This window comes from Limulus polyphemus, unplaced genomic scaffold (genome assembly GCF_000517525.1).
Source record: "Limulus polyphemus unplaced genomic scaffold, Limulus_polyphemus-2.1.2 Scaffold63, whole genome shotgun sequence".
NCBI classification, from domain to species: Eukaryota; Metazoa; Arthropoda; class Merostomata; order Xiphosura; family Limulidae; genus Limulus; species Limulus polyphemus.
Genome location: NW_013665673.1, coordinates 481,794 through 508,362, shown reverse-complemented (window position 1 = coordinate 508,362; position 26,569 = coordinate 481,794). Strand labels below are relative to the sequence as shown.

General features: G+C 33.4%; 1 protein-coding gene across 6 annotated transcripts in view; it reads right to left on the bottom strand.

The window, feature by feature from the left end:
- Positions 1-3,656: 3,656 nt before the first annotated feature.
- The window catches only part of LOC106464810 (RCC1 and BTB domain-containing protein 1-like), a 67,497-nt gene continuing 44,584 nt past the window's right edge, over positions 3,657-26,569 (bottom strand). For 5 of the 6 annotated variants that reach the window (XM_022393116.1, XM_022393091.1, XM_022393099.1 and 2 more), the window contains exons 9-14: positions 16,236-16,291; positions 15,704-15,774; positions 13,777-13,830; positions 9,439-9,536; positions 8,749-8,879; positions 7,045-7,510 (exon numbers count right to left, since the gene is read on the bottom strand). In XM_022393116.1, coding sequence (XP_022248824.1) covers positions 7,370-7,510; positions 8,749-8,879; positions 9,439-9,536; positions 13,777-13,830; positions 15,704-15,774; positions 16,236-16,291 — 551 coding nt within the window. In that variant the 3' untranslated portion in view covers positions 7,045-7,369. Of the gene's footprint in view, positions 3,973-7,044; positions 7,511-8,748; positions 8,880-9,438; positions 9,537-13,776; positions 13,831-15,703; positions 15,775-16,235; positions 16,292-26,569 lie in introns of those variants that run through there. The other variant, XR_002611930.1, reaches the window with a different exon arrangement.

The window sequence follows — 26,569 nt, the reverse complement described above, 5'->3', positions numbered from 1 at the left end:
CAGCACAAAGCTACACGATGGGTTATCCATGCCGTGCTTGCTGCGAGTATCAAAACCCGCTTTTTTTTAACATTGTAAGCTCCAAAACTTGCCGCTGAGTCACCCGGGAATATGATTCATAAGATTCGACAATTACTAAGATCACTGCCAACATCTATTCAACATTGTATTTCAAAAATGTGTACTACAACAGTCTTTTTCCACAAGAAAGCGCGTGTGACACCAAAGGAGGATGATCCAAGACAGTTCGTAACAAGAATGACAGCAATTTAATCACGTTTCACGGCTAACTCTATAGTGTTAAATCGATATACGAGTCCGTACGTATACATATGCGAAAAAACCGAACAATTTTGAAACCTTAGTTTATGTTAGTTGGTTCTTATGTTTGTGTGTAAAGCTACAAAAAATTATCTGCACTCTATCCATCACAGGGAATCGAATCCCCGGATTTAAGCATTGTAAATTCGTAAACTTACCGCATACCCTCCGAGGGACGAGTTTGTTTGTTGTTTTTGAATTTCGCGCAAAGCTACACGAGGTCTATCTGCGCACCCGTCCCTAATTAATTTAGCAGTGTAAGACTAGAGGGAAGGCAGCTAGTCATCATCACCCACCGCCAACTCTTGGGCTGCTCTTTTACCAACGAATAGTGGGATTGACCGTCACATTATAACGCCCCACGGCTGAAAGGGCGAGCATGTTTGGTGGAACTGGGATTCGAAACCGCGACCCTCAGATTGCGAGTCGAGCGCCCTAACCACCTGAACCCCGAGGGACGATACTTTAGGTAAAACATGAAATGCTCATATGTCCAAACTAAAACAAAAAGAAAGACTGAGAAGACTTTTCATGCCACATGCGCAGTATAAAGGTGCCTATTTCAGCACAGCTGAATTTCATTAGTGTTGATCGCTTCTTTAAGGCCAACCAATAATGCAATTTAGTACAGAATATATATACTGAGAATTTTTAATCAAATATCTACACAAGTCATTTCGTAGCATTTTTATCAACGCAAGTAACCCTCTGACAACCATTCCTAATTAATGTTTGTCTTTTTGAATCTAAATCCTTTACTGTAGATTCTCAATTGTGATAATATAATTTATAGGTAAACAGCAAAGTACAGTCACAGTTTGAAAACTTGTTTTTAGTCTTTCACTAAGTACTAGCTTTAATTTACTAAATATTTTATGGCCCAAGTTAAAGTTAGCTTATTCAATCACTTTAGACATATTGTCTTTACTTCAAAAAAGTAATTAGGATGGAATATATATAACTGTTTGTTTGAAGTTAAGTACAAAGCTACGCAATGGGCTATCTGTGCACTGCCCCCCACGAGTATCGAAACCCGGTTTCTAGCGTTGTAAGTCCGCGGACATACCGCTGTGCCACTGGGGGGTATATATATAATTGCTAAAATTATCAAAAAGTTTTGATTCATCAGAAAGAACTTATTATTTTCCTATTTTTAAATGGCATTACTAACAACCTAGACAATGTGTTTCGTAAAAATAATGTTTATTCTGTTTTAAACCAATTAATAAAATTAATAGCAAACTTACGTCAATCAAAGACAAACAAATGGACTTAGATAAACCTAATATTTATTAAATTTGTTGTGAATGTAATTTTAAATACTATGGATAAACAAAAAGAAAGCTAATATTTAAAATAAATGAACATAACAAACTAGTATAAACTTGAATGAATACGTAAATATAACAGGTCATAGCATTAATCAGTTGAGTATTAAAGTCATAAGCGAACAAATAATACAAATTGCTATTAGTGAAACCATTCAAATAACACTGAATAGACAAAATTTAATAGCTTTAATAAATAGAAACGACGATCCAGGAAATAAATATATACATAATTGGGTAAACTTGTAAACTCCTACCCTTTCTTCTTGCGTGAATCTAACATTGTAATTTTTACGTCATAATTATGTTACAATAAAATGTCTTCGCACTCTATATTACTTCACTTCTTATAAATGCATTATAAGATCACCGAAATATCTATTTTAACTCACTCACAAAAAAAAATGTTATTATGCATCGAGTTCTCTAATATTTTTTCAGATATATAAGCAAAGTAGGTAAAAACTGTTTCCCCTAATGAAACTAAACAGAATTAAAAATACGCAAACATAGGTTTACATAACAATTAATTTCGGTGTTAAATTTAGACAGAAAGAGATAGAAATGTAATTTGCTAAAAAAGAATATTGAAGGAATTTTAAATCAGGGGAATTTCAACACCTGCCACTCAGACATCTTGATGTAGATCCAAAAAATAAGTAATTCCAGAGATGTTTGGGTTGTTTTGATTAGACAAAAAGAAGCCGTTTGGCACTATTTTCGAGGTCTAGGTCACTGGACCATACCAGAGACCATAAGAGCCAACATGGAGAAATTATCTTTTAAATGCAAAGTAAAACGATGTAGCAATGAAACATGCTTGAAATGTTCTAGATGTGGTTGTGAACGTGATAATTTAAGTGTAGCGATGAAGCTAAACTGTCGGTCCAGGTCGGATGAGGGAAGAACTTATTCGAATATATCCCAATCGCTTTGACATACCAGTTGATTACTAACTACAGAATAGTATCTTTAACTTCAAAAATGGGGATTGGAATCATATATATAAGAAATATTTAGTTTCAATAGTTTGTGAAACTAACAGTACAGTAAACCCCAAAGTAACTGTGTTGAAGTTGAAGCCCATGCACGATGCATTACAAGATGATTTCCCTAACGATTCTCAAATTACAAATACCATTTCTGCAACGAAGAGTAAATACAAGAACGATGGTATAATGCCTAGTATGGTACCACCATAGCATAATCCATATAGATTTCATCATGTTATATTTTCATTAATATTTAGTTGTTGTTTTTTTTTCGTTTTATTAGTAGTGCCAGGCTTCATTCATCGAAATAACCCTAAATCACTGGTTTCCTGAAATAACCGCACTGTTCACCATCTTAGGCTCAATACTAAAATATGTTGGGCTGGCTCGTGTGGCAGGTGTTAAAAGAAAAATGTTAAAATGTGCGACAAAGTACACATTGGGCTACAAAACCTGAAGCTTTATACCACTTCCTGGTGGTTTTGTCCTTGGTACACTTCTGTAGGCGTCTGTGCCTATCTTCACACACACACACACTGACACCACTTTGTTACAATTGTGCAATACTTGCATTTCATCTTTCCTTCAACTTTATTGAGGTTGTACTTATCCTATCAGGAAATGATTCATACTAACATACACAAGTAATACAAATTTTGCAAAAGTTAACTACGATGTATGGATGGCAATGCCAAAAAGTACAGGAACAAGGTAGGATGAATAAACAAAACCATACAAAAATCACTATATAAGTAGCCAAATCGTTCCAAGAATAACTTTTATCTACAACTAAACGTTCAATTCCTGTTAGATTGTTCTTTATTCAAAACTGAATAGTGCTATTCAGTATTACAGTGGTTAATAATCATAAGCTTGTAAAATTGACTCAGTACGTACTGGCTTCTTATGTAGGGATTTTTGTATGGTTTTATGTGTTCATCCCTACATTATACTTTATTTTTCGCAAATTTGTTTTTTAAATTTCATTGAAGTAGGTTGATATGTGAACCTTTGTTATATTTTCATAATTCAATGGTAATATACATTTCATATCAGTTTGTTAGTTTCTCTAATTTTGTATTACATTGGTGCTCAGTGAAGTTGTAATGGTTCCTCTAGGACGGTACAAGTATCCCAGAGTGTTGGACCAACATTAAGGTGATATTTACAGAAACCAAGCCTTCCAACTTCGCCCCAACTCATTGCATGTGCATAAAATCGACTCTATCACATATTAGGGAAATGTCAATCAATATGGAGGACATCACACAGATCCCAGGCCATGAAGTACGATACCACACATGCAAACTCAGCTACCAGGATCTGCATAACTGAAAATTTAAAGAAAATTAGACAGCTACATAATATATTGTTTTGATAATTAAGAAACTGGTGCTTTTAAATTCAGACATCAATAACATGGATACAGATCTGTAAGTTGCATAAGTACTTGGTCTTCTTGATACCTTGAATATTAATTTAGATTATTCTTTATTTCTTTTTACTGAAATTGTTTTGCAGATACCATGTTCGTGCAATGAAAAATCACAAACGGTTGTTGTATAAAAACAAGTTGAGCTGCCACCTAGCGAGCAGAAATGAAACTGTTAATTATGAAACATGGAAATGCTATATGCTTATAAACTGAAATCACTGCTAAGTAGTACTTTCCTTTTTATTATTTCCCCACAAATATACGTGTAGTAGAAGAACAGAATAATATTAGTGTTATACAAGCTGTGAAACACACGATAATGCAATTAGGTGCTCAAATAAACTATAACTCAGCTTTAGCAGTTATTTGTAAGCATCATAGGTTGAATGCTGTGGTTATTTTTTCTTGGCCCATCCCTACATACTAAGCAATACCACGCCTAGTGATAACAAATTGCTGTTTATTACTATAATCAACAATACAAAGATTTAGAACTAGGTTTGGTTTCTTACTGGCAGAATATTACTTCTTCCTTCACCTCTCTCGATTTATTTGCTCTATTTCACATCTCCCAGTCTTCTCTTTTTTCGTCCATCTTTTATATATCTTTATAAGAACCCATGCTGGACAAAACTCTTTCTTTCTGACCTTATACACCTGTTTGCATTATAGGGTTTCATAGTCATAGAAAGTCCTATTGTTTCCATACTAGAGAAGAAGAAAGACAACTACTATACTAATCGTTTTCTAATGATTTAGTGTTGTAATAACATAGGGACTGACCAAAAGCTGGCTATTTTCTCATGTCTCTCAACTTCAACCAATGTTCCTTACACCTAACTTTATAATAATGGCAAGTGCCATTCTGTAATTATTAATTGTTTCCCTGATATGATCCTTAAATTGGCATGTACAGTTGGATGTGAGGTTTAAAACATACAATTGATGTCTCCCACAGAGCAAAAATCCTAGCATTGTTTGATCTGAAAAGCGTGGTTTGGCATAACTCCAACCCTTTGGTTCAGTAGAACATTTCCAGTGCTTTACAAACACAAAATATCCTGTCTTACTGGAAGAAAAGTACCAATAATACCATCAGTTTCCAAATAAGGAAAACAATTCTAAATGATGTACAATAATTGTTTTCTTCTCTTGGAAAATATAAAGGACCACAGATATATAGTCATGGCTTTTGGTGAGTCTTGCACATATTCCTAAGTGTGTGTAGGTTTCCCCTCCCTCAAAAATCAACAGTTATGTCTGTTTATTATTCCACACAAAGGGATTAACTGCATTATCTGCCCAAAGACTAACTTATTTCCATGATCCATAGGGTTGAACAACATGATATTCATTATGAGTCTAGCCTCGCAGTCCTCTTCAAGCAACTGTTGCATTGTTTAAATTCTGTATGCCTGAAAGTTCAAGTGTGATCTTTAAATTTAAACAATATGGCCCTTGGCAAGCCATGATCAACAAAAGCCCCTTTTTTTTACTTTCCCAAACTATGTCAAAATACTTCAGTTAAAGGTAGCAGTGTCTTAATTCACTATAGGTCACACATTGTTCATCTTGGGACAAAGCTCCTGTATTCTTGAACTGCTTGCACCATCACTTAATTGTATTGTTCGAGTGTGCTTACTTATGATAAAACTGACCAAATTGGCATTGCACAAGAACACAAACTTGAAATTCACATACCGTAAACTGCTCTTGTTTGCTGAATAGTCTCTAATTAGAAAGTAACTGGCAATAAAAACTTTATTCATAGTTTAGGGCAAAATTAACAAAGTGAAAAACTTGAGTGTTTTTTATGCCAACACATGTTTTACCATGTCTTTATCCAGGGCCATATTTCCTATTAGAGGAACTAGGCAGCTGTCAAGTGCCCCGTGCATGTGAAGGCTCGTTAGGCAATTTGTTTTTTACAAATGGATAACTTTGATGGGAAAATTAGGCTCACCCACCCTCAAAATAAATCTGGCTACTTTCTCAAATTGACTTCTTTTAAATCAGTAACTGTACCTTACTTTCATAGAATGGTTCATAGAATTTTATAAAAAATAAACCTTTTAAATGACAAAAATATTTTAAAACTGTGAAATATTGTATATTTTAAACCTAAAAACAAAACAGTAAAAATTAAAAAAATTGATTGAAGAAAAGAAATTTTCAAAACATAATTACTTCTTTGTCAAGTAGCTATCAAAAAGTTAGTGTGTATATATATATATACACACACATGAAATGCACCTTTAATTTTTCAAAAGAAACAACATGCACAGTTCTATTGCCTTTTTTCTGTACAAATGTAATGTTTTTTTTATGCACAACTCATGATTTATTTACAAGGACATTAACATACTGAATTCATGTAGCAAGAAAGAGGGGAATAGGTTTATGCAATGAAAACTAAAAGTCATTTTAATGGTTTAATATTTTCAGTAAGATACTGGTATAACAATTATCATTGAAAAAGATTAATATGACTTTTGAATGTATTATATTTTGAAAGAGGTCTTATTAAAATTATAGATTTTTAAAAAAGAGTTTCCATTTAGAGTGAATATACAGTTTTAGAAGTATATTTTGATATTAAAAAAAAAGAGTAAAGTTTTTAGATATAGTCTCATGAGTGTATGGAATAACTATTGGATAAAGCATTCAACCGCTTCTCTGTATATATTCTGAAACAGTGGTAAAATAAAATGAGTCTGTTCTAGTCTGAGTATACTATGTTTTTAGTAATTAGAGATATTACAAATAAGGTAGGTAATGGTGTATTTTCTAATCACATTTCTCAAGTGTTTTTAATTAAAGGATTAGAGCAGCTTGGTTTTCATTGTTGTGTAACATGTATCATTAGCATTAAGCAGTTCCTGTGAATTAAGTTTTACTTAATCGTTAACCAGTTGTTGTTTATGTATGGTTATATAAAAGAATGTACAGCTTCTTAGCATACACAACCAAGCACATGCTATTTATAATATCTGATCAAGATTGTCAGTAATCATATCAGACCACAAATTATCACTACTTAAATGTATAATGGTCATCTTCTAGTTACTTCCCAGTATAGACTGACCAAGTTCAGTAACATCCCTCATTATTAACAGACCAACTGTGAGGATAATGCCATGTTTGTAGTGAGATCAGCAAAAATAGTTTACCCTGTCTTCCTTGTACTGAACCAACATATTCATCATGATGTACAAAGATCAGAAAAGATAGATACCTCAGTAATCAACAGCTCATGTTATGAGGCCTACTACATCCATAGTCCTGTATATAGTTCAGTACTTAAAAGCCCCTTGCTGAGCAGCTTTGAAGATAAACTTTTTAACTGTCAACTCATCAAACTTATCAAAAGCATCTGTCTGGGCTACAGCTGTTAGGTGGTTTACAGCAAAACGGAAACAAAAATCTTCCAGATCCTTAATGAAAAAAAAAAGTCAATGACAGGCAGATTAGAGCTTTACAGAAAATAACAGCAATAAATATACATTGATTTAACTTTTACAAAGCTCTCACCTATATAAAAAACTATTTAAAGCCAATATAGCTCATGAAAATCTATTAACCTATATTTGAAAATAAATCTCACATACAACTGAAGTTATAAAATTGAAGGGTCTGAAAATATATATTAAATCTAGAAACAAACATATTTTGCTTCTAAATGCTTTCATAACACAAGCTCAATAAGTCATTAACTATGTTAGTAGTAGCACAAAATCAAACTACAATATCTCTCAAAGAACTTTTAGCCTAAGTTATGAAAAATTTAACCCATTTATTACAGTTGTCATGCAATTATTTCCAAATATTTAAATATAGTTAATACTAGATAGTTAAAATAAAAGCTAAATAACAAATTTAATTCAAAAAATGAACTTCTAAAGTTTCATTAATTTGATGAGCTGAGATCACAAACCTAATATATGGGAAAACAGGTAAGTTTACTCTACAGTCTACAAACTGGTCAGGATTCATCTGTACATCTTTAATAATTAATTGTTGATGAACATCCAATAGTATATTTAAACTTTTTTTTTGTAAAATTCATCCAAAACCTGAGGTCAAATTTAGTGGTTTCTAAAGCAATACATATTAGTTCCTTGAGTTGCAAAAGATCTGTATTCAAACAAATAATTAAATGGTAGTTTAAAAAAACAATTTTTAGTATGACACTTATGAACATTGAAGAACTCTTAAAATAACAATGACTTAATTTGAAACATGTAAGATATGAATAAAAAAAATTAAACTTCATTCACAGCAAACCTTCTACAGCTCTCTCAGTAGTTTTTTAATCATGTATGACACTAAGAAACAAATTGTTTTTCAGCACAAACAGCAAATGTTTTAAAATACACAGCAATGCATTAAACATTTGCACAGAATTACAACAAGCAACCTTTTTGTAAGCAAATTAATCATAAGTTTATGAAATACTTAGCAATGCTAGTTGTGTTTAAATGTTTATTTTCTGAATTTACTTCTTACCTACGAACATCAGACAATCAAAATTAGTTTCAATCTAACAGCATGTAAAGCTTGCTTACTCACCAAAAAATAAATTTCTTGTATTCAACATTCTTACTTTAGTTATAATTCAAACTTGGCAAAATATAGCACAAACATGTCTCAGAATGTGCATCATATTTCTTACCTTTGCTTCATATTTGATTGCAGCCACATACAACATAGCTACATTATCTACATGGATGTTATGTTTGATGATTTGCTCACAGTATCGTTTTAACTGTAATTCATGGTATGAGTTAGCTAGGTCCAGTAAACCTGGAAGAGAAAACAGTAAAGCACTATCTTACATGAGACCCTTGTTTTCTTTTTTTATTGTATGACCTTATAATATCTATGGTTTCTAGGAAGGATGGTAATTTTTAATCATAAGTAAAAAACAAATCTCTAGGTTTATTGTACTTTTCTATAACACAAAAAAAATTAATAAAATCCAGTAACTTCAACATATTCAAAAAACATAAGTGCAAGTTTACTGTATAAGCAATACATTTTTATCACTAAAATATGGTCAGTAAATCTGAGGACCTAATATGTTACAGATACAAATTTGAACTAAAGTACGTATAGCCTCAACCTTAACAAAACTTAAAAGAATTTAGAATATGATTATCCAATAAAAAGAACAATTATAAAAGGGATTTCATATATATTTTGTTAAAAGACACATTATCACTACATATAACTTTTTGTCATTTACATAAGAAATTTGCTAACAACAGTTTTACTATTAGCAAATATATATATTTATATGTATAACTTATTAACATATGCTTACTCATCTCTAAATTCTTTAAGATTAGCTGATGTAACCTACCAATGGCATCTTCTGGGGGTAAATCCACTTTATCAGTATAAAGATAACCTAGAAAAGCTCGATACACAGGATAAGAAAACTGTGTAATCTCAATAGTTCTGTAATGAAAATAATATTACTTCAGTGATAAAAAGTTGATTTATTAAATTCATATACCACTGAGGAACTTATAACATTTAAAAGTCTATAAAATATGAACCTCAACTTTGAGCAACTAATAAAATTTTCTCAAACACAACCAACCAACTTATAAAGAATGTCTAATTATTGAATGTGTCCACTACAATCCTTCTATACATGCAGGAGAATTAAATATTACTAACTGTAATGTTTAAAGCTACCATTGTCACTGGAAGAATTTGAAAATTTCCCACCACTCCTAATTTTACAGCAATATGTAAGCTTTTCCCTACAAATTCAACATTTTATAAACATTTCAATAAGCCTTTATCAAACTTTAAGCTTTGAACTTCCAACAGATCAGTCTGTAAATTGTTTGCAACAACTACAAGTCTTCTATTAGTATTTGAGTAACTTGTAAATTTTTGACTACAATTACAACAATCTTCGAGTCTATCATAATCATCAGGCCAATATGCCTACTAAACCTACAGCAATTTGCAAATATTTTACTACAGCTACAGGTTTTCAAGTCTTACAACACCATTACTGAAAACTGTACATCATGCTCAATCTCAGGATTCAGTCACTGACTGGAAGAAAAAAAACATTTCATTCAATTTGTTTCATTTGTAATGAAGATAACAAACAATTTCAGATAAATGTTTTTTTTAATCTACACAACATTTCAGCTTATGCCTTTTTCATAGGTCTATGAACGTCCCACGCTACAAATCAGTTTTGTAACCTGTGACTTCATGGACCTTTGGAAAAAGCATAAGCTGAAACATAGGGTAGAATTTAAAAAAGTTTATCTGAAAATAGTTTGTTGTCTTCATTGCAAATGGTTTCTATACTTCAGTCAGCACTAAAAATATAAAAAAATAATAAAAAATGCAATTTGTTTCAGTTGTTTTAACCAAAGACCAAAACAGTTATCTCATTTTTTCTGTTTTGTTCTTTGAGTATCGAAAATTACCGTTTTATTGTGATTGATGGCAACTCAATTTTATCTGTGAGTCAGAAAATGGCAACTGAGCTGCTCCTGCCGCAATTAATGGGTTAATAATTGACTGAAAAAAACTATTTTTGCAACTTATTCATATCAAAATTAGCAAAGAATTAAATTAAATGTGATTTCAGTGTTTGTGCAAATTATTTTGATCAAACTGCAAAACATAAAATACCATTCATTCGCATAGAGTTATAGTTATATATGTGCAACTGACAGATATTTCCGTCATTCGCAGTTGAGCCATAGAACTTCAATGACGGAAATATTCGTCATCCACAGTTAATGGGTTAAATCCTGAGATTGCACGTACCATATGTACACATTTTACTATACCTACAGCAACCTTTAAATCATTCACTACAACAAAAACAATTTGCAAGTCTTTCACTAAACCTCTAGTAATAAAAATCTTCCACTACCACTATGGCAATTGGTAAATTTTCTCTTCACCTAAATCATTATTCAAACAATGATGCCAATAATTACATAATCTATCATTTGTCCATTTGTCAAGACCACTCAATTAATGCTAAAGTAAAACAATTTAGATAAATAAAAAAGAAAATAAGGACCTACAGGGAATATGGAAAAGTAATCTTCAAAAAACATTATGCTGAAGATCATACTTTACATAAATAATGATAATGGTAATGAGCAGCTCAAAACAATTGATGTTGATAATTCTACAAAACAGATATTATTAAAAATTTTACAGTAAATTATATATATAGCAGAAGAATAAGTTGCTCCAATTGTGGTCAAACCACATGATTACCAGTGTTTTGAATATTTCTGTAGAAATTTGAGCATTGAAAAATATGAAGGAATAAGCTACAAAAGCTTGTGGAAAACTGTCCAAGATCAGCAAACACACAGAATGAGCTGCTCATCATATTTGTGACAGTCAACTAAACCTTGAAATATATCCACTAAAACATTAATATTAAATGAAAACATACCACAAATAGCACTCAGCCATTGGAACAAGATCAAATGAAACAGTACCACAAAAAGTCCTACATACAACAGGATTAAATTAAATCATACCATATACAGTCCTCAGGCACAGAAAATAAGGAATTAAATGAAATTATTATAACACATAGTTTTGCATACATTTGAGCATACTGAATATGTTCTCAAAAAAAAAACATCACAAGATTGTGAAAAAGGTCCACTGTCTGCAGAAGTGTCATAGACACACATACCCCAAGCTTTTTAATAGTCTGTCATCTTCTCAGGTAAGTCCAAATTATATCAATTCAGCTTGAATATGTGCTTATAGGGTTTGGAGTAAGCACAGAGAAGACAAGATCATGGCATTGCGGCAATGCTTTGTATGGTGAAAAAACTGAGCTTGTCTTTATTCTAGAGTATCTAAATGCAACTAATATATATATTTTGCATTTTTTTACCATTCACAATATTCTATAGGAAGACAGTGAACTTTGTCAATGAATGAAGAGAATCACAACCAGGAAGTGTCCTGCAGTTACTGCCTTGAACACCATAAGCCACATAGAATATATATGGGAATATCTTAGTAGGGGTTTAAAACCATACAAACAGCACCTAAAGGAAAACCTGCATCTGTGTGATACTCTATATCGAGACTAGATAGCAAATTGGTGATTTCATGCCTTGGCATTTACAAACACTACATGACTGTAACATATATATAACAGGTATTGGTAATGTGCAAACCACATTATTATGGCAGGGATCAACACATACATGCATATGTACATGATCTGAAAATAAGATATTAATATTAACAAAGATCTATATTTTGAATTTTTTGTTGTTATAGCTGAATTCTGAATAATAACTTTATATTAAACATACACAATAAAGCCATTTTAATATCAAATCAAGCTGTAATATTATAGTTTTAAATACTTTTGCATTCTAATACAATTTACAAGTTATGCATGCAACTTGCTTTCTTTAGGCCTAGAGAAAAATGCTTTGTTTCCTATTACATTCTGACAAAAATAGGGTAGGTTGGTAGGTAGGTATACATTTCTATTTTTTTTCACATTTTTCTGAATAATAACTTTATATTAAACATACACAATAAAGCCATTTTAATATCAAATCAAGCTGTAATATTCTTGTTTTAAGTACTTTTACATTCTAATACAACTTACAAGTAAAATATACAACTTGCTTTCTTTAGGCCTAGAAAAAAATGCTTTGTATCCTATTACATTCTGACAAAAATAGGGTACGTAGACATTTCTATTCATCAAATTTTTTTTATGTTCTTGAAAATAGGGTAGGTAGGTAGACATTTCTTTTTTTTTTACATTTCCTTTACATCCTTCAAAATAGTGTAGGTAGGCGGAGTATTGGGCTGATTGGATTTTGTCACTGTATCCTTTGCTCTACTGGTACTTTAAACTTCTTTCCTTTACATCCTTCAAAATAGTGTAGGTAGGTGTAGTATTGGGCTGATTGGATTTTGTCACTGTATCCTTTGCTCTACTGGTACTTTAAACTTCTTCAGAGCATTTTGGTTTAGGCCCTCATTGAAATTCAATTGATTTGACACAGAATGTATCTTTGTTTGTTTTTAATTATGCACAAAGCTACACAAGGGCTATCTGTGCTCTGCCCACCACGGGTATAGAAACCCGGTTTCTGGCGTTGTAAGTCCACAGACATACCGCTGTGCCACTGGGGGGCATAGAATGTATCTACTAATTGGTCTATCCAAATTTCCACTGAAACTTTGCCCAGGTCAACATGTATTGATGTCATAATCATTCAAATCTAGTTTAGGATGGTATGACTCAAACACGCCTTTGAGTGTTCCAGTAAAGTGTGACACTGTTGTTGTTTTTTGAGAAACATGTGGGTATTTGTTCAAGAACCACCATGATGAAATGTTTGACACTGCCTGAATGGAAGCTCAGCTATAATTGGCTGACAGTGTTGACACACCACACCAACTAACGAATCAGAGACATGGTTTCTTATGACCTTCACCTTGCACAATATGGTAAAAGACAGGGGCAATAGTTTAATGAAAATAAAAAAAATTAATCGATGGGTGTTTTTCATTAGGGTCGGTTGGGAGATGAATTTGGGGTGGGAGCATTGAAAAAACTTTAGGGTCAGCCATTTTTACATAGGGTAACCAGGAACAAAGCATTTTTTCTAGGCCTTATATTTCTATTATGAAATGAAAATCATCATACTCTTTCTCATCTTCTCCCCAGTGTGTTTGAAACATGGAACGAAAATGTTCACATCTACAAGAAAAAACCATCAAAATAAAGGTAAACACATGAAATATATCAGAAAAATAAACAAAATCATAAAATGGCAACTGGCAACAAGAGCTAAAAACCCCGAACTGATAAAATTAATACATTTATAAACAAGCAATAGCAATACAAAATTTTTTCTTCTGACCAACATGACATTGCACACAATAAACAAATTAATAATTGGCAAACTGTTTGATATTTCTTACCTCCCATACATTGTTTCTGACAGGAATTATACTTTCAGTCATTTGAGGAAGAATTAGAAATTTGTGAACATGTCAAACTAACTTTTTATAAACCTGTATTAAGCATTACATACTAGCATCCAGTTACAGAAATTATGAGCAAAGAATTGGACAGTAGAAACAGAGAATAATGGCTAACCTTAAACACATGGAAAGTTTACATTTAACATACAAAAGTTAAATATACTTGAAGTAAAAAACATAGTTACTTTATGAAAATTCTATCTTATTTTAAGAGTTAATTGCCTTGGCAGCAACCCACTCATATTAGTTCCAAATTATAAAAACACATGGAAGCAATTTGACTGAATTTAACTGTTTAAGGTACTCTAGGCTTCATTATAAAGATAACAATCAATTGCCACTCTTTAATACACATCTTTTGTATATTTTGGTATAAATTTTTTGTATGTTTCTTAGGATCTTTTTTTTTTGTAACACTGCCTGGTCTAGAACAATTCTGACAACTTTATTAACAAACTTACATCATTAATGTGTAACTCCTGTAACCTGAACTTTTCATTTTGGATATTTTCACACAAATCTCACCTCACAATTTACATATTTAAGCTAGATAATATTTATCATTATTAAACACTTCTAACTAATAAAAGAACATTATAATTAGTTTTCTAATTTCCAACCATGATACTTAAAAATAATATTAGGAATAACCAGTTTCTCCACCTAAATGCAAAAATTTACACTCATGTATAATTAAACTACTGGTTCACTTTTGGAGAACTTAAAACTAATGTAACAAAATAAAGATATTGTTGTGCTGAATAAATTAAACTTAAATCCATAGACTTACATGATATATATGTACAAAACAGTCAATTTATCATTATTATTTTATTACAAGTTACAGCTTTTACAATAAGGTAGAATATTTTAAAAACAGGTACAACATTTCAACTACTGGTATGATCATTCTCAAGTACAAAAGTTTTAACAGTAAAAAACTTGTGTATTTGAGCTGTAACTTGTAATAAAATAATACTTATAATCAGAATGTAATCTCAGAATGAAACTATTAAGTCAACTTATCAGTTTATAGTTTCTTTGTTGTTCAAAAAAGCTTTCAAGTAATAAAAGACCTTAGTATAATGATCTATAAAAAATTCCAAAATGAACATGGAATTGAAAGTCATTGCCTATTAAAAAATGACCAAAAAATATATAATTCAGGCTATTAATGAGCTCTTCACATTTATGCAATAATAAAATTTAGCATATTTATAAAATTCAGCTAACTATATGTGTGTGTGCATTTCATTTCTACCTGTATAATTCATGTAGTTTAAACAAGTATAATTCAGTTTTATACAAGTATGTATTAGCTCAACTCTACACACATTTATAGTTTAACCTCATACATTTATTTTTCTACTCTCTACTTCCCCAATACTAAAATGTTAAATTATTGCAATTCTACTTAGTTAAATATCCCCAGGCAATTTTTTGCAAGATAGAACAAATCCAAGCACTAAAAAGACAAATTAAAAAATATCCAATTGAAGTATTTTCAAAGCAAAAAGTTTGTGGATGTTTTTGCATGAGAGCTATGGCTAAGATGATTAGGTAACTTCCTTTACAATACTACTTACCTTATTTTTAGAATGGCCTTGTGAACATGCACAACTTTTCCTTCTATAGAAAACTTCAAATCACTCATACTCTGTAAAAATTCACACATTATGTGTAAACACTTTCTCATGAAATCATCTCTACAAACATTAACTAGGGCAATATTTATCAAATTACAACTTCTTAAAATTATAACTATGATTAATTAGAGTTAGTTTATTGGTAATAACATGAAGATTATTTTGAATTTGCACTTAACATGAAAGAACTTCTATTCCATATTTTTGCTGCTATTTTTTCCATTGCACTACATAGGACTAAATATACATAGAAGATACAAAGTTCTGATAAGTGATCTCTGTTACAACCTAAGTTCATCATGTGTATATTCTCACTATAAAGGTGATATTACTTCAAAGTGTGATCCAAATCTGCATCAAAAGACAGATGTTGTGAAAATTTAGCACAGAATCATATCATTCTACATTAGGATAAACAAAACATTGTTTTGGTTAAATTCTAAAGGCAATCTGAAACTACTGATATACTTACAGGATCATCAAATGCTTGTTGAAGGCTATCTCCTACTGTATTCACCATACAAACATCTGATGAGAAAGTGAAAAGATCAAATGGCACACATATGCATGCATAATATTCTAAAAAAAGTGATAAATTAGTAAGAGAATAAATTTAAATATTCTGATTCACGAATAGCAGGTGGCAATATGTTTAATTCTTACATTTTTTCTAGATAAAGTTTTAGAAATAACAGATCATATTAAAATTTCAGGAAATTTGTTGTGATGACAACTACATTCAAACACACACATAACACTACACATGTATTTTATGGCATATACAAAAAAAGTTAAGTAAAAAATCATTCATTTCTGGAGGAGACAATCTCCAAATACTTCACTCCACAAGAATAACAATTTCAATTCAATACACTATGGGAACCAAAACATCAAAAGATTCAATGACATAAGTAGCAGGTTTTTTAGTTGTTTTACTGATATGAAAAAAAAAAATGTTTTGACCAACAGTAGCAAGTCATCTCCAGACAAATTTTTCCAACTAAGAGCTTTTATATCATTTAATTACTTCTATTATTTTATTACTCAATCAACATCAAAAGCATTAATTACTAAAAATAATAAGAAATGCCTTCTTCAAATCAAAACAACAGAAAAGTGCCTTTATGGGGTTCATGGAAGTAGAACATTCAATGTAACTTCTTTAAGTTTTCATGGTCTTTAAATGCTCTAATGAATTACAAATTTATTCCAGTACATTCATAAACAATTAAAACCTTTGAGATCTACAGAATACAAAGGATCATTTATAGATTATGGAAAAGCATGTAAATTATCTACCATTTCCCTAATGTTGGATAGTTTCAGAACTATGGCAACATGACAGACAGGCATGATACACATAAGAGGATGCATTAACTGAGTATATATTGCTTTGAAAAGTTGACTGGTAGAATATGTGACTGCTCTTTCCAAAGAAATATGTACATGAAAAGATCAAGTAAGTATTTAAGTGTAAACCATTGTGCAAATACTTAAGGGTTAGTCATTGTTTCAAAAAATGTAAGTAACTTTTAGTACAAGTACCATTAGGGTAGTTTAACTTTAGTTTTTAAAATACTATATACATAATGAGGGATATAAACTGGAACATAAAAACTGCTGAAAGATAAATAAAACAACGTATGCAGATGACATATATTTTAAATGCATTGTATTACTTACTCAGTGGTACTTGTTTATCTTAGTTGCTTATAAAACAAAGGCTTCACAGATATAAAATATTCTTAAATATACATCCTTTTACATATGTACTTATAGAAGTTGAGGTGATAAGCAAGAAAATTAATTACATCATAGTAGCCATGTATTCAAAAATAATAAAAAAATCTGATGTACACTAATGATGACAATCAAAACATTTCCCAGTGCCTTATCTAATATGAATATACTGAAATTTACAATAAAACCAAACTGAGAGTAAACATTTTAACATTATCTGTTCATAATAAACATCCACAATTAATTCTCTGTAATATCGGACCTAATATGCAGAGTAATTCTCATTGAGACTGGATTAACAGCAGGTGAATAGTGGAAAATGACCAGATACTATTATATCAGATACAAAGCTGTTATTAAAACTAACTTTCATGAAAACAGTTTTGGTCAACAGTTAGGTACCAGGAAACCCAACCCAGGAGTTCAGTTGATTAAAGTATATGAATATACATTTGTACTATAATAAATTCAACCCCAAAAAAAGAGACACAAGTCATTTAATATGTAAACAATCACTTGAAATTAAATAATGATACAAATGATGACAAAATTTTGCAAAAAAAAAAGCTATAAAACTTAATGCTAAAAAAACTGTATTGTAGTAGATCCTGTACATAAGACAACAAAAAGTGTGTGACTATTAAAATACTAAAATATCCATACAATTTAATAAATGACAAATAACACTTCCATATTCTTGAATAGTGAACTTTCAACTGGATATTTTTGGGACTGATCCTTGACTTACAGAGATACTGAGAAATGAAACTTCATATAGTTAAATTTTAACAAACTCCCTTGTATAAAAGCTCCTTTTTTTCTGGGTATTACAAACATTTAATACAGCCATAATTCTTAATTTGTACACCATCTTCAAGTTTGATCAAGTTATATATTATGAAATATAAAACAGTAGAATATCTGAACTCATATGACATGATTTGAAAGTTAAAATTTTCCTTAATTGAACATGTATTTCCGAAACAGTACTACCTCATCTCCCCCATAGCTAGAATCCCACATTGGGAAGGTGGAGGGGGCAGTGAAGGTACAAAAACAATTAATCAAGTGGAGAGTGATCACTATGAAAAAAGCAGGTATGCCACTATTAGAATACAAGGCACACCTGTGGGGTATAGCACTACTTCTGGAAAAGGTATTCTCTTCACCCAGTAAAGAAGATAAGACACATAGGGTGGAAATGAAGAGAATATGTGGCTAGAACTAGAGGACTGTATATGAATAGGCCAAGTGCAGTCCAAGGACAAAAACAACATGAAAGCATCTTGCAAAAGTTTGTAAAATTAACAAGTGCAGTCTTCCCGGGTATCCAGGGGAAGTTTCTTGGATTTAGAACAAGATAGCCAAGTGAGGTCCACCCAGGCAAAAACATCCAGGGGTAGCCCCTTGGTATACATTGGATTATATCAAGTGCGATCTATCTGAGAAAAAACATCCAGAAGAAGCACCTTGAATAAGAGATTTCATGCCATGAAATATGTGTAATATGCAGCGTAACGATGATAGCTCTCTTGTACATATGAGTACATATGGCTATGAGATTTTGTTATTGTACAAAACCCACTTGTGAGGAAACCTCCACGGTCCACCACTCCAGCGACTGGGAACCAGAAGTGGCAAGGACCCCCATTGCTCTACTTGAAGAAAGAGGAGTGGGAAGACGCATTGTGGGTCTGGAGGAACAACCTACCGGAGACAGTGCAATGGGTGCTTGCGTTTCCCTATTTTGAAAAGTAGAAAGACCTGGATTGATAGAATCATGGACCAGTAGGGATAGGCAAAATTCCCTATCTCATGAAGTCCATGAGTGATGGTCCTCAGGAGATATATATATATATAGATACACCTATAGAAAAGTATCCGGTGGTCTTACAGAAACACCCCATGTCCACAGTGAGCATAGAAAAAAGTGGAGTAAGTGCTGGTATAAAACGATTCAGTATACCTGACCAGGCAATACCCACCACCAGTTGGGACCCAAAAAGGCAAAGGAAAACAATTGTTTCTGAAATGATAAAACAAAAGGATGTATAAGTGAAACCAAAATTTCAACTCACCCCAGTTAAAGGTGAACAGACACAGAATCATCACAGAACATACCTGACCAAGGAGGATACAGCAATATTGTGCAAATAATGTGTGACAAACATATTGGGAGTTGTCCACATTCCTGCTTCTATAATCTCCTCCAAAGGACAGCAGATCCGAGTAGCTAAAGACAAAGTAACATGGCGTATCTGGTGTGAAGACACATTAAACAGCTGACAATCTTCCACTGACAAGTCAGAATAAGCTAGACAGATGAATTGCCAAACCCATCCAGTAAGGGTAACAGGAGAAAGATGACGAGAAACAGAAGGATTCCAGTGTATAAAAAGGTGAAAACGGGAACACCAAAAGGTTTCAGTTTGAGACATATAACAACAAAGGGAATGGACAGGACAAAGAAGACAATTGGGATCAAAATGGGAGCATAAATTGGAAATAGAAGTAAGGGAAAGAGAAGTCAAAACAACCCTCACAAGCAACAGATGTCGTGGGAAGGAAAGAACGGTTGAGATAAAGGAGAACATAAGCAGCATCGTAAAGGGTGTGGGAAACATTAAGAGCATAAATATCAGAATGACCATGACAACTAGTAAGAAAGAGAAGGAAATAGATTTTAAAGGAAAGGTGGTACAAAGAACACGTAGCCACAGTTTCAAAATGAGAACAGGCCTAGGGCACGAAGAACAACACTGAGATCCCAATTTGGAAGCCTAAATGGACAGGGCAGATGAACAGAAAATAATAGAAATAACAGGGCCGGAGAAGAATCTATGAAAACAGGAGAAGCAAAAAGTGAAGGACAGAGCAGCATGATAACAAGAAACAGTAGACAGACAAATCTTCATCAAATAACCAGGTAAGAAACCTGGACAAGTGAGAAACTGAAGATCAGAATCCCCGGCAATTGGACCACTGCTGAAAGATAGACCAACGACACTGATACACAGACAATGAGGAAGGATGTATGGACTGGGTAAGCAAAGAAGCTACATGGGTAGTGAGTTCCTGAGAGAAGGCAATGTGCCAGATAAAATACGTCTGATTGAGGTTGCCAGAGTGGAGATCTGGACAGAGATAATGGAAGGGTTGCTGCTCCAGTAAGGGCCAAAGTAAAGGAAACTATGACTGACTGGGCCAATACAGAGAAACTAGCAACACACAGCAAGGAGTGGTCTGTACAAGAGAAAGAACCCTGGAGAGGAGTCTGATCGGAGGGTAAGCATAGAGATGAAGGCCCTCTTCAATCCTGATTGAATGCATCTACCCCCAGAGCTGAGAGGTGCGGGACAGAAGACCAGAAAGAAGGAAGTTTGGCATTCCACTGGATTGCAAATGCATCAATATGAGACATACTGAGGCAAGAACACAGCCACCAAAAAACCCCCAGATGAAGGGACCACTCCATAGGAAGAAGTTGGTTGGGGCAGGACAGATGGTCTGCAACCAGATTCATAACACCCAGAACATGACATACCATAAGTGTGATGATATAGCTGTGAGCCCAGTAAAAGAGGTCAAGAGTGAGAAAACACAGGGAACTGAACTTGGAACCCCCTTGTTATAACTGACAACAGTTAAATTGTTTGGAATGAACCATTAACATCTGCTCTTGTAAGAGTGGGAGAAAATGTGTAAGAGTCCAACATACCACTAACAGCTCCAAGTGGTTGATATGATAAGTAGATTCATCAATGTATCACTGACCCAAAATCTCCAGAGAGTTGAGGGAAGCCACCCAACCCACCAAAGAAGCACCTGTGAATAGATGCGAGTTGGACAAGGTGGAGAAAGAGGAACCCCCAACCATAGTAAAAGTCCTGTCAAGACACCAAACTTGATGTCAGGGAAGGGGGGTTAATAGGATGGTCCAAGGGATCACTGGAGAAGTTCCACTGGTTGAGAAGCATCCACTGAAGAGAATAAATGTGTGCTCGACCCAACAGAATGAGAGCTTCCAGGGAGGCCCGCGTCCCCAAAGGAGAGAGAAAACCTCTCTAGCAGAAAGATATGGTGCTCGAGAAGAGGTGAGGAGTCAGTCATCTATGTAATGATGAGTCGAAAAACTCAATGAATGAAGATGGCATGCAAAAGCATGGACAAAATGATAGAACACATAAGGAGCCAAGGCAAGACCAAACAGTAGGGTACTGAACTGGAACACATCCTCCCCATGAACGAATCAAAGATAACAACATGACTCCTGAGCAATGGGGACATGAAAGTAATCATCTGTCATGTCGAATTTGGTCATCCAAAAACCCAGAGAAAAAACCCACCAAAGAGAGAGGTAGGATGAATCCATGGTGAATCAAGGTGTATCCAGAAAGGCATTCAGCCAGGATAGATTGATAACAGGTCTCCAATCTCCCATCTTTTGGGGGACAACAAACAGATGGGAGTAAAAACCTGGATAAACAGGTAACACATATTCTTAAGCATGTTTGTGAAGAATATTGAGAACTGACTCCGCTAGACGACTGGACAAGATACTATCCAAAGGAGAAAGAAATGAAACCGGGAAAGAGAACAGGGGAGGAGGTGTCCCGAATTGAATGCACAGACCCTCTGACAAACCAACCATGGATCAGTCGTATAGGGCTTCCAGATGGTCGAAAAGAGTTGCAACCTAGTCCTCACTGCCTGTGGAAAAACATCCCCTCACCAATAATGGTGAGGCTGAGATGAACAGGAAGAATGGGCATAAGAAAGGGAATGTCGGGAGTAGGGTAAAGGGTAGGATAAAGAGGAAGGTGCAAGGGGCACTCGAACTGGCAAAGTTGGAGCACAATCAGTAGGACAAGACAAAAGAGAAGTAAGGGAGGACAAAGAAAAATGCAATTTCGCAACATTGACCCTGGACTCCAAAAACTCGGGAAGATCCCCAAAGACTATTTCATGCAGAAACAGGGCCTGACAAAGTTCACGTAACTATGAAAGGGGAAGACACCCCCACGCAAGTAATGCATTTCTCCCGAGTAAAACCCAACAACACAAAATTCAAGTGGTGAGGGACAAGGCTGAAGCCAACAACCGAGCCAAGGTAGACTACAGGAGGGTCTGGAGATCAGCCTCCCCCTGACAAAACCTTCCTCAGAAGCATGGTCCTGGGGGAAGGGAGAATGATCAGAAGAAGCAGCAAAAGCATCAAACTCCACCAACATCGGCAAATTGCTGCACTGGGGACTGTTTTGTTTTGGTTGAATTTCACACAAATCTACACAAGGGCTATCTGCACTAGCCGTCCCTAATTTAGCAGTGTAAAACTAGAGGGAAGGTAGCTAGTCACCATTATCCACCGCTAACTCTTAGGCTACTCTTTTACCAACGAATAGTGGGATTGAACGTCACATTATAATGCCCCCACAGCTGAAAGGGCGAGCATGTTTGGTGGTACAGGGATTCAAACCCATAACCGTCAGATTGTGAGTCGTGTGCCCTAACCACCTGGCTATGCTGGCCCACTGTGGACTAGTAATATGAGTTTTGTCCATATTGGCAGAAATTTCTTCATCCCCCACATGAAAATTCGATTTCATAAGTCCACGCAGACTTTGTAAAAAAAATAGTAAAGGAACTACGAAATAAATAAGTAATTCCAACTAAAAGTGAAAACTAGCAAGAAATCACACAAAAACGTTGCAAAATTCATTTGAAGAACCACTGAAAATGCACGTCTGAACACTATAGTGCCAATACCTAGTAGAGAGGGCACAATAGGATTGGTGGAAGGTTGTCACATAATCAGCACATGCTGCTGTAATGACACAAAAAATATAGGGGTATAAAAGAATGGTGCACTGTTCATAAGGTTTACAAATGCCTAAAGGCAGGTGAAGGTCAAGATAGCTATGGGGAAGCAGAGGTGGTACCGTTTCAGAAAGTAATTTTCATGATAAGATTAAAAATACTTTTCTTCAGATGAAAATTTTCAAATATCATTTGCATAACCCCTAAAACCTCTTAAATAAATATCAAATGTTTTTTCTGACAAACTTTTTATTTACCCTAACTCTATACGAGATTGATTGATTTGACCGACCTCGTAACCATCATAAAGAATTTGGAAATAATTATAAATTTCCCTTATTTTCTTTCTGGAATGACTGCAATTTGTAACAAAAAACCACAATTATTTATCCAAAGTAGTTTAAAGCTTGTAAAAGTATACATCTGTTTATGCTTTGAACTGTGTCTAATTACTATTTGCACCAGATAAGTTATAAATCACATGGCAAATGTGGAGCTTGCATTACAGTATCGAATTACATAAACCATGGACTACTCACAAACGTACCTCATAAAAATTATTAATATAATTATCAATTATTTTACTTTAGCTAGCCTAAAAAGTTTTCCATTTTTACATCTTAGTTATTTCTATAATAATAAATAAAGAATACACGTGAAAAACAAGAAATAAAGTACTTACCTGGGTCTTCTTTTTTTTTGCTCTTGACTGTCACTGAAACTTTTTACACTAATTCAACTACTGCATTAAATAATTTCCATTTAATTAAATAATGCACCAAAGAAAACAGAATAATAATTTGCAAAAAAGGAAACAATGTTACATAACTATCAAAATTTTTCTGGCTTTTTAACTTGCAACAAAAGCCAATAAAGATTCAGCTAATCTTGTTGATGTGTTTACTCTGGGAATAAAGTTTGAACTGGAAGGAAAATAGACAATTCTCTGTACAGACAACAACATAATATAACATATCATTTGATAAAGAAAAACTTTAGCTTTATATTGGTTATAAATAAACTTTGGCTTTCTATTGGTTATAAATAATATAGTCTTAAATGTCAGAAAGAACTATTGGCAAATTCTAAAGAACAGAATGTGATGACAGATGGGCATGGCAAGAGGGGTCTGATTTTCTATCTTATTGCTCTGTAACCAAATAAGATTGAAGGTTATGTAAATTATGCTTTGCCTGAATGATGAAAACATGAGTAATTTACATTAAATTTCGTACTTCTTGGAGGGGTGGTAAAAAAATCACAGTTCTCATGATAGGGAGATTGAGAATATTTTAAAAGTATTTTGTCATAAAATTAAGAATTTCAAACTTAAATAATATTAAACATTGGTTTATTATCTATGTTATGATGCTGAATTTATTCTGTACATTGATAATAAAGCAGCTTAATTAAAGTTTGAATTTAACTCAGTGAAAGGTTGTGACATGCACACTTTGACCAACCCAAAGTGAAAGGGTTAATCATGTGGTATTTTCACATACTTTATTTTTGTGCAATTTATTGTCATTGATGAAACCTATTGGAAGTTGATTGTGGACAGCTGTGTGCAAACTGTATGCTGTTTAATTTGTTATGGTACAAAGTTCAAAGCAAAGTACTTGTGCTTGCCTTGCGTATGGAAAGTTTTTCAGTGTGTATTCGGTATTTGGGGGTCAAATCTTATGCATCCTGAAGAATTCTCGTGTGTACAGGACCCAGGAGCTTGAGTTAACTACAATGCCAACTGATTAAGGAACTATGACTAAACTACATATTTTGAGTGTTATATGTGAAGTAATGAGCTATAAATACACAATAACATGTATACTTAGATGTTGTTGTGTATTTATAGTTCATTACTTCACAAATAACATCAACTGTTGTGTATATGGAAAGGATCAATACACCAAGGAGGAATTAATTATGTCTAAACATTATATCCTTAGGTACCAGTAAAGGAGTAATGAACTGTGCCAAACATTAACTTCAAGGAGTTACATATTAAGGAGTAACGAATAATGTCAAAACAGTAACTTCTATGTGGAACAGGAGTAAGAACTAGAACCAAACCTTAATAGTTATGTACACATGGTAAGGTATAATCTATTAAGACTGAGCATTATCTACCAAGGGTACATGTGAAGAAATAATGAGCTAGATGTAAAAATTATGTACTCTTTGGATATATCAAGGAGTAATAAACCAAAATATCAACGACTATGTGCTAAACGTGAAAGAACAAGCAATTGTAACAAAACATTAACATCTATTCTTACATGGTAAGGAATAAGTAAATGTGACCAACCATCAATGTCTGTGTGTACAAGTGAAAGAGAGATGAACTATGATGAAATATAATATAATATGTAATAAATGTTAAGGAATAAGTAACTATGATTAAACATTATAGTCTAAGTAGTACTAGTTAACGAGTAATGAACTAGTTCTAAACAAAATATCATATGTGGACATGTTATTGAAGAATAAACCATATCTAAACAGTAATGTCTATGTTACCTGGTAAGGCAGGAAGGATAATGCATAAAATAGCGGGTGTGAATTGAACACTGAAGTAAGTGCTGAATGTTCCATTAACAGGGGAGAAGAAAGGAAACAACAGGTAGAAGGCTTACAAGATGGGAAAGTAGATATGTGCAGTAGGTAGATAAGTATAGGGTGGAAAATTGCTCCATTTTGTCCTCCCCAACTTCAGCTTCAAAATCTATGAAGATAAATGTATGGAAGAGATGGAAAAAGGTCCAGGTGCCAACATGGACTCCACCACATAGTGGACTATGTGACAGTACTCTTCTTCTTACTGTGTTTTCAACATGAGTGACACTTTTTGCAATACACGATGGCTTTCACAATCTCCATAGGCAAGAACTTCTTAAATGTTGGTATCAATGTGTCATACTCGTACTCACATTAGCAGAAAAAGAAATTCACATTAATTTGTGAATTCTTATTAAAAGGTTGAAAATACAAATTTGCTGAAGTACCTACTTCAACAAATCTCAGCAAAAATAAACACAACTATGCTGAGGAAAAGAATGACATATTTTGCAAGTGAATGTAGAGTGAGCATTTGTACAAGAAGGTGTGCACTTCTATTGGTAGAGGGTTTAGCTGTATGATATATCATCATGCAGTAGCACAATTTCATGTGATTCAAATGAATTTTAAGTGGGAATTTGCACAAGGCTGGTGACATACAAGTTTCTTAAGCAGATTAGTGAAATTTCAAGA